Genomic DNA, 9556 nt, shown 5'->3' with positions numbered 1-9556 from the left:
CCCGCCCCAACAAGATGGATTGGCCAAGTGGCAGCATCGATGGACTCAAGCGTGGCAACAGTAGTGAGGCTAGCCCAGGATCAGGCAGTGTTTTTGTTCTGCTGTGCATAAGGTCGCTATGGGTCAGTACCAACTTGTTGGCACCTAACAACAACAAAACAAATGCAAGTATGTACATACATAAAGATACATATGCTTTTGCGTGTATAATAAACTTTTTCTATGTATTTCAAAAGAAAAATGTTTTTAATATAAAACATTTGACAAACACTTTAAAGTTCAGTCATTTTAAAATGCAGTAAGGTTTAAAATATATATATCTTTGAATATTTATACTTACTGAATTAGAATTCACCAACTGAACCTTCATAAACTAGAACACCTAGAATTCTGCCTAAGTAAAGCTGGTCAATTTATCATGCAAGCTTTTAATGGTAATTTTCCTGAAGTAAATAGAAACAATGATGCACAACACTATTTTGTGTGGATAATGTCATGAAATAGGACACTCAGAAGACAGTACAGGCTGTCCTTGGGTTACAATGTTTGACTTATATACAACGCTCAGATAGGAACCAACCCTAAAAAGCAGGGGTGGGGAAAGTCAGGTCCACAGGCCGTATGTTTTTGTTGTTAACTGCCGTCAAGTTGGTTCCGACTCACAGAAACTTTGGATAGGGTTTCTGAGGAGTGTCCAGTGAGTTTGAACTGCCAACCTTGCAGTTCAAACCGACCTTGCAGTTGAGAGCTTATACTACAGGGCCACACCAGGATTCCACAGGTGTTATGCTGTTGTTGTTGTTAAGTGCTGCTGAGTCAGTGCCGACCCATAGCGACCCTTTATAGGATTTCCGAGGAGCAGCTGGTGAGCTTGAACCGTCAACCTTGCATTTAAAACGACTTCGAAGTCTGGTGTATTAACCCACAGCGCCACATATAAGGCTCGCAAAATCAATTAGTCTAGTCCTGCCAAGTAAACTGCAGTTCCAGCCATCAGATTACCACTGTTGTTGTGAAGTGCCGTCGAGTCAGTTGCGACCCTGTACAGGGTTTCCAAGGAGCAGCTGGTGAGATTGAATTGCCGACTTTGCAGTACAAACGGCTTTGAAGTCTGGTGCATTAACCCACAGAGCCACTCTATGATTCCAGCCATCAGACTGTTGTTGTGAAGTGCCATCAAGTCGGTCCCGACCCATAACAACCCTGTATAGCATTTCCGAGGAGCAGCTGGTGAGCTTGAACCAGGGGTAACTAATTAAATTTTTTACCATATATAGCAGGCTAATTTTTAAGTTGATAATGTTGTATGGCCTGCGAATGATGTTATAAATTTTGGCAGCAAAAAGGTTCCCAACCATGCCATAAAGCCTCCTACATCAAAAATTCAAGCTATAGAAAGGTAGGTACACTATGATGGGGATTCAAAAAGTTCTTTGAAAAAATGTAAACAAAATCATGAAATTTTTTCACAAACTCTAAAGCCCCCTCATATATACTATATAATAAAACAAACATGTGACTGATATTAGACACGAACCATAACTAATTCTTTCAACTTACATATAAATTTGATTTAAAGACAAACTTGTGAACAGAACTCATTTGTAATCCAGGGGGACCTGTATATGAATTCAGGGCTTGTCAAGAAATTGCACTTATGTCATCATATTTAATCCTTACATATCATTTCTACTGTGCAGGTCAGAAAGCATTTACAGTATTATTAAGAAAGTTTCCATGAATACCTTGAAAGGGTTTTAAGGACCTACCTGCAGGCTCCCTGCATAAGGTGACACAGCTACTATTTTGAAGAACTGCACTCTGAGCTCAAAGTGCAGTTGTTTTTTTTTTGTTTTTTTGTTTTGTTTGTTTTTAAATATGATTTCCTGACTATCAGAAAATAACTCAGCAAGATGGGAAAAAAAAAAAAAAAAAGCTAACCCTACTTTCCTGGTCACCTCAATTATACACAAAAGAACACTTACTGATCTGGAAGAATAGCTTCTTCATCCAAAGAAAACTTCCCTTGAATACCATGACATAGTTCAGGTGGTACATCCACTGGCTGAAGAAAAATCCACTGATGATTAATTAACCAAATAATTACACTGTCTGAAAACAATTCATGATGGAAGAAAATACCATACCTCTGTGGAACCTGTTTGGTATAGCTCTAAAACAAAGTCGTGGAGCGGGTGATGTTTCCCCACAAACATAACATCGCCGCCAAGACTGTTTCTTCTAGCTGGGAAAAAGGTAAGATAAGAATAAGACCCACATGTCAAACAATTATATATGTAAGACCAATTTCTCTGACAATAAAATAAGGAAAGTGCACTGCAGTTTTAAAAATGTAATTATGACGTTCATTAAAAACAATTTTAATGTGTTTCTGTGAGAGCAAAAACATTTTGACAGTATGGTTTCAAGGAAGATCAGTGGCTATCAGGAAACATCACTGAAAGACACCTGAACGTAGTTTTGTAAGTGGCAAGGTTTCCTTAGCTGTATGGAATTCAATTTCTCATTTTAAGAAATATATAAAACGTTCACTGAGGAAACACAAATTTGCAAGTCTCAATTTGCATAACTTAATTTTCAGTATTAATGGTAAAATGTCAATTTTCAGGAAGAATAGGATTTCATGTTAGCACTCTAAGGCCAAATACTTTTATTTCACCCTAAAAGTTATTGGAACAAGTGGGCAAGAAAGTGACACCCACTCAACATAAAATTACTTTTATGTGCTCATGCCATACAAAAATTAAACACACAAAGGGTATTTCTTAGAGGGTTGCTTTTCCATAAATTTAACAAGTTAAAATTTTTTACATACTATTGACTTAATTTACTGATAATAAATGAAGTTAACTTTTATAATAAGTAAAGTCAATGAATTATGGGAAATCTGACAAATGGAAAACAGAAGATAGAACTTTATATGGAAATGTCAACTATTACACAACCTTAATGCTTGCCAAACAGAAGTGTACCATGCTTACTTTCTTCTGGAGTGAGGTCTGGGTATACCTCTTCTAGAGCAGCCCGAAGCCTTCGCTCATCCACAAATGGCAATAATGCAACACCTAGAGAAATAAACATACAAGAACCATCCTAGTTCTAAAAATTGGAATCCTGATATGGAAATGTAGGATAAAGTACTGGATTGCAAAGTCAGAGGTTCAAAGCCACCCACCATCTGCTCCTCAGAAAGTCTATACAGGCTCTCTATAAGTTAGAACCAACTTGATGGCACTTCACAACAACAAAACTCTAAGTTATTCATCCAAATAAACAGAATACCACTGCTGTTATAAAGATATTTTAGAACCAAATTCATTTAATCAAAACTGAAATACAAATACTGTCCGCATGATATAAGTACAAAAAATTCCATGTATTTTCCCCATCCCTAAAACAGCTCACAGGAAAACCACATATAACTAATCTTAACTCTGAGGTAGCAAAATTCTTAAATTAAATGAATAAGTAGTAATATGGACAATAAGTCTATGTTCTCACCTTACTTACTAGGGTACCCTGAACCAAGACAGTTAATCTTTCACTCTTTTGAGGACTCCTGGTGTGGTGCTGTAGGATCAGTCCTAGACTGCAAACCACAAGGTCAGCAGTTCAAACGCATCAGCTGCTCCTTGGAATCCCTATACAGAGCTGCTGAGTCAGAATCGACTCAAAGATACTTAACAACAATAACTTTCCAGAACTTTTGTTTCTTCTTTTGTAAAATGAAGCCATTCAACTAAAGCTCTAAAAATGTATGTTGTTGTTGTTAAATACTGTGGAGTCGATTCTGACTCATAGTGACCCTGCACAGGGTTTCCAAGGCTGTAAATCTTTACGGGAGCATCTTTCTCCTGTGGAACTGCTGGTAGTTTCGAACTGCTGACCTTGAGGTTGGCAGCCCGAATCGTAACCACTATGCTACCAGAGCTCCTTATAGTACTGCTTATATTTTAAAATCCACTAGTTTACTGACCCCCCCAAAAAATAAAAACATCAAAGACTTTAAATAACATAACTTTGGGTTTTTTAAATAACATAACTTTGGGTTGTAAGGGGTAGAGCAGATGTTGTTCATTTTCTGACTGAAAATGGTCCTCTAGTGTGTGCTAGAATTTAGATCATTGCTTTATTTGGAATTACATGCCGAATGGAGCACTGTGGCTCTGTAGCATAAGTACTGGACTGCTAACCACAAAGTCAGTGGTTCACAGGACAAAGAATAGGCTTACTGCTCTTATATGGAATACAGACTCAAAAACCCTATACAGGGTCACTCTGAGTCAGAACTGACTTGGCGGTACTTAACAAACAACAAAATGCCTAATATTCAAAGGTGAATCTCAGTAATACAGTATCTACTAGAAAAATAAAGAAAATTGTAAAATCACATATACATTCTTCTATACATGGTATAAACAGTATTTTGGTTATATACTTTTAAAAATAAATAGCAAAGGCAACAGTAGAGCATAGGGTAGGGGCAGACACATCATAGTTTGGGTGTTGGGAAGGGCAATACACAAGAAAGGGGAGGGAGTGGAAGAACAAGGTAGATAGGGGAATACTGAGACAGGTTTGCATGGGCTAAATGGGACAGAGGTAAACAGTGATGCATCATGCTCAACCTTGGAATAACAGGGCTCTGTGATACAGGATCAAGGCATAGTTTGAAGAGAGGAAATAATACTAAGATTGACTGTCCTATGTGTATTGGTTTCCCTTGCCTAAAGAGGAAACATGAGTTGGATAGAAAGAAATGTCAGGAAACATGATTACAGAATGCTTGTAAGCCCGTATTCAGCCTATAACTGATTGGAATAACTAAAAGGAGTTCTACAACTTGCCCTGTGAAATAAGCTACTTGTAGAGCCTTTGTAGTGTACAAAACCTTAGATGGAATCCTGAGCCCCATCCAAAACCTTCTGAGGTGGACATTCCCACTTGAATTAACACACAGACCAGCCCCGAGTGGCTAGAGAAACAGAAGATACTTCTTGAAAGACCAGCAGGAAAAACCAAAAATAAACATGGGAGACATCAGGCAAGCAATCAAGTCCATTCAGGACAATCCCCCCTCTCCTCTAAGACTGAAACTCAAAGGGAACACAAAAGCAGGTACAGAAGCTTGCTGACGATTGTGCTTGTCTACTTATGAGTGAAAATAGGGTAAAGGCAGCAATGAAGAAATATATGGGCTGAGTTTGACCACATTCCATACATTCCTGTCAACCTTGAGATAAGAAAGCAATGAGGAAGGGCAGGTTGGTCCAAAATGCAGTGAGACTTGAGGACTCCTGAGCTCATGGATAAGAACCTAGCCATGGAGGGCTAGAGCTGAGAGTGAAGCATCTAGCTGATACGAAGTGAGGGGAGATGCACAAACTTTCAGATAGTACTCATTTGACCTGGCTTCAATGGCATGATGATCAGAACTCAACTAGAAGATAAAGAAATTTGATAAAGGAAGCAAGTGTAAATTGCCCAATTTGATGAACTTGACCTCTATTTAAGGATGTAGTAGCTCAATATACCAACAAGAGGAAGAAGTCTTTACATCAGATCAGTCCCATCCCCTATATACACAGGGTTAACAGGGATGGGCAACTTAAGACATTGGGTACCTAAAATGGGGAGGGGGGTGTGTGTACAAAGGCACCAAGTGGCTTGCTTACGAGTTTTCAAGAGGGAGCTCAGTTTCAGAGTGTGCAGGAAAAGGTAGACTCCCCACTGAATAGTTTTCCTCTTGTCTTGATGGGTCGGGTGAAAGGAGATGAGGATGGGATTCACTGATTCAACAGTGAGTAGTTGTTATCATACCTAATTGAGATTATCACAACTGTAAAGGTAGAAGTGTAACGAAGAGTGGGGAATAGTTAATCTTGCATTCCAGGAACAGATGACCCTAGGACCATCAAGAGAGAAGAGCATGAGCTGAACCGTGGGACCCGGAGAAGCAGCTACAGCAGAGATAAGAGGCAAAGGCAATGGCATGGATATTGAGGAGCTGAGGACTCTAGACTCATGGAAAGAGAAAGGCTGTGTGCTGGCGGCCAAGAGACAGGTTTCCAGAATGCCCTGTGGTTGTTTAAACAATTATATATCCCTGCATGTGTTTTTTTATATATACATGTGCTAGAGGGTAAACACACATTGACATGGGTGACGGGGCAGGCAATATACAACCGGAGGGAGGTTGGCAGAGGAAAGATGGGGGTGGAGGGAGACACAGAGAGGAATGCAATGGTTGGAGTGAAAAGGGTTTGTAAATGCTGTTAATTGTTAATGCATGGAGGGGATGGCAACTATATAATGAAGCAAAGGATATGGTTTGTTGAATATAAAACTGGTGATCTGCTCTGTAAACCTTCACTCAATTCACAATAAAAAGTTTAAGGAAATAAATAACATGCACAAATGCTAAATAGAGCTAAATAATTTCTAAACAATTGCCACTGCACACTATCAAACAGGAATGTGCTGCAAAATGTCCATTTTGGGCAACATATAACCATATTTACATCTGTGAGGTGGAGAAAAGGGGCTTGCTTGGAAAGGTGCCAGGAGGTGGGGCCAGCAGCTGCACTTCGCCTAGCTTGCAGCCCTGGAACTATGGCTGCAGATGGTAAATGTCCTGCCCAGCCACCCTGCAGGTCAATGCCTGTGGGGAGATGCTGTGTTGCAGGTACTCTGCTCCTTGTATTTCCAATGCTGACCAGGCTGCCAAGGGTTTCCTGGAGTATGAGCAGGTGCAAGTTTGCTAACCCCAAGGCTCCGGGCACTAACAGACAGCAGCTAGCAGGCTGAAAGAGCAGATGGGGGTAATGTAATGATAAGTGATTACTAAAAATATATGCATATATTATACTAAGCTAAATCACAATTTAGTGTTACTAAGGTTTGATTTATACATGCACAGGTTTATTCTAAACAAAACATGTTTAAACATGTCTGTGATCATTGGATGGCTGTTGGCAAGTTCTCTAAGTAATATAGTCTCAGTCCTGTTGTGTGCCATCAAGTTAGTTTGACTCACAGCAAACCTGTACAGGGTTTCTGAAGAGCAGCTGGTAGGTTTGAACCACTGACTTTGTGATTAGCAGTCTAGTACTTATCCTATAGAGCTACACCAGCAACCAGCACTTCTTAGTCTTATTTAGTGTCATCGAGTTCCAACTCATAGCGATAGTGTATAGGGTTTCTGAGGTGCAGCAGGTGACCTTCAACTGCAGACACTACAGTTCAAACCAACCTTGCAGTACAGCATATTAACCCACAACGCCACACCAGGACTCCTTAGTCTTGTTAGGGTGTGTTTTTTTTTAAAAAAGGGTCCAATCAGAGCAGTGGCTTCCAGTTAAATTCAAGGCACAGAAAGTTATGGTGACTCTTTTGGAGATACCAAAGGGGTCATCTTGATAGACTTTCTCAGAGGATAATCATGAGAGCCCATTATGAAGAAGTGTTAATAAAATTGAAAACTGTATTGATGTGGAAAAGGTCAAAAAAAAATTACACTAGAGGATTTTGTTTTCCCATCATGATATTGCACTTTGCTCATCCTTCAAGGGTAGACAAGGACAAGGGCTGTCCTACAAGAATTCCATTGAGAAACCTCACTCTATCCACCTTAGTCTTGATCTTGCCCCCCTCAGATGTCCTTTTGTGTCCCAAACTCAAAGAAACACAAAGAAAAGGAACACAATTTTAGTTCCTTAAAGGTGCCAAAACTGCAGATTTGACCTGGTGTAAATCAAAGAGCATAAAATTCTTCAGGGAAGGATTGCTGTTGTCAAGTGCCATCAAGTCAGTTCCCACCCATAACTACTATGTATAAGGTTTCCAATGAACAGCTGGTGAGCTTGAACCACAGATCCTGCAGTTCAAACTGACTTTGCAATCCAGTGCATTAACCCACAGTGCCAGATAAGTTGCTTCACATTTTTGGTATTTTTGTTTAATTAAGGTTCCTTTAATTTTACACCAGTGCTTTTTGACTTGCCCTCCTTAAATTACTTAACACACACCAGCAGCTTGTTAAGTCCTCATAACAACACTATACGGTACTGTTATTATTTGCATTTTACAGAAGTAAAAACTGAGGCACACAAAGAGAATAAGAAGATTGGACAGGGCCACATATGCTAATAAGTGGCCAAGCCAGAGTTGAGTCCCAAATGCCTGGCCCTAGAATCCAAGCTCTGAAACACTTGTTTTGCGGTGCAGAGACTGACATGGGAAGAGGAATTAATTAGTTTGAATTACAGCAGCTCAGACACACAGTAGACAGAAAGTCTGTTTGCTAAGAGAACGGACCAGAGGACAAATGGACCCCAACACGTAGACACAAAAACTTAAGAGAGAGAATAATAGCAACAGCCTTAAAAAACGTCCACAGAATCCGGCTTAAGTGACACTCAATGCCACCTCAACATGATAGAGAGATTCCTTGCCCTTACAGAGGGAGTCTTCTTTTCCTCACCCTCCCATCTCTGGTTTGCCTCACTCGCTTTCCTTCTCATTCATTGGGCTATGACTTGTGCTACTACAGATCAGCAATTGCCTGGTTCTTTTGTGTCAATTCAGGTTTATAGAGCTTGCTGGTCTCTGACGAAACAAGATGTATAATATGCATTCTTTCTCAAGCTGATACAAGAAGAGATTTGTGTACTGGTTAAGATATGATAATGAAATCATACAAATAAATTTAAATCCTAAATCTTAACAAATCTCTCAGAATTAGGAATACGTTTTTACATTATTAAGCTGTTTAAAAAAGGAGAAATTCGCAACTGATAATAAACTGTTATTTTACATTAAAACTATTTCTTCAGTTTAATTCTGAAGCAACTTAAAAAAAAAAAACCTAAAAAAATAATGTCTTAAACAAACATAAGGTAAAGAACAAACAAGATGGCAGAGCGGGTGGATGTGTAGTAAAGGAGCTCCACCAACAACACACAATACCTGACCAAGCAGGCTCAGGGACTGGTCCCAGAACTCTGAACCACATATAAAGGAATACTTAGAAGGTTGGAAGGCTCACAGCTGGGGGAATTTGTAGCAGAAGCAAGAAATCTATTGCTTTCTAGTCCAGGACGCTCAGCTGCTCCAGGAGCCGCCACTTAGGTAAGACCACAAGTGACCACAGACACCTGGCAGAACCGCCGAGATAAAGGTGTAGACATTCTTTTTCTTTTGGTATTTGTTCCTTGGGCCCTTGCTGTCTGTGCACCTCCATTCTGGTAACTATAAGGGTGGCTTAGCTAGTGGACACCCCAACCCCACCCTTGGAGGGTTCTACTATGCATGCGGACAGATCTCCTCGAAATTTAAAGAGACAGTTTCCAATTAAAACCAAACGGCCACAGCCAGCCCTGAACTGTCTCAACTAGAAAAGAGGCCTGAAAGGGGAATGTGGAGCAGGACAAGCAGACAAAAGAAGAAATAGGCCGAAAATTAAATCCTAAGTTATGTCAAAATGACCAACAGTGGTATCTTGAAACTTCTCAGGAAGAAGAGTGAAAAGGGAAGC

The 9556-nt window shown here is 39.8% G+C and overlaps 1 protein-coding gene across 2 annotated transcripts in view; it reads right to left on the bottom strand.

Moving 5' to 3' along the window:
* XRN2 (5'-3' exoribonuclease 2) overlaps positions 1–9556 on the bottom strand; it is a 124002-nt gene that overhangs the window by 38558 nt on the left and 75888 nt on the right. For both annotated transcript variants that reach the window (XM_006860650.1, XM_006860651.1), the window contains 3 exons: positions 3003–3086; positions 2148–2245; positions 1986–2065 (listed from right to left, as the gene is read on the bottom strand). In XM_006860650.1, the coding sequence (XP_006860712.1) occupies positions 1986–2065; positions 2148–2245; positions 3003–3086 (262 nt within the window). The remainder of the gene's footprint in view (positions 1–1985; positions 2066–2147; positions 2246–3002; positions 3087–9556) is intronic.

The sequence above is a fragment of the Chrysochloris asiatica genome, unplaced genomic scaffold (genome assembly GCF_000296735.1).
Source record: "Chrysochloris asiatica unplaced genomic scaffold, ChrAsi1.0 scaffold00039, whole genome shotgun sequence".
NCBI lineage: Eukaryota > Metazoa > Chordata > Mammalia > Afrosoricida > Chrysochloridae > Chrysochloris > Chrysochloris asiatica.
Note: the sequence above shows the minus strand (reverse complement) of the source record. Positions and strands in the feature narration are given on the sequence as shown.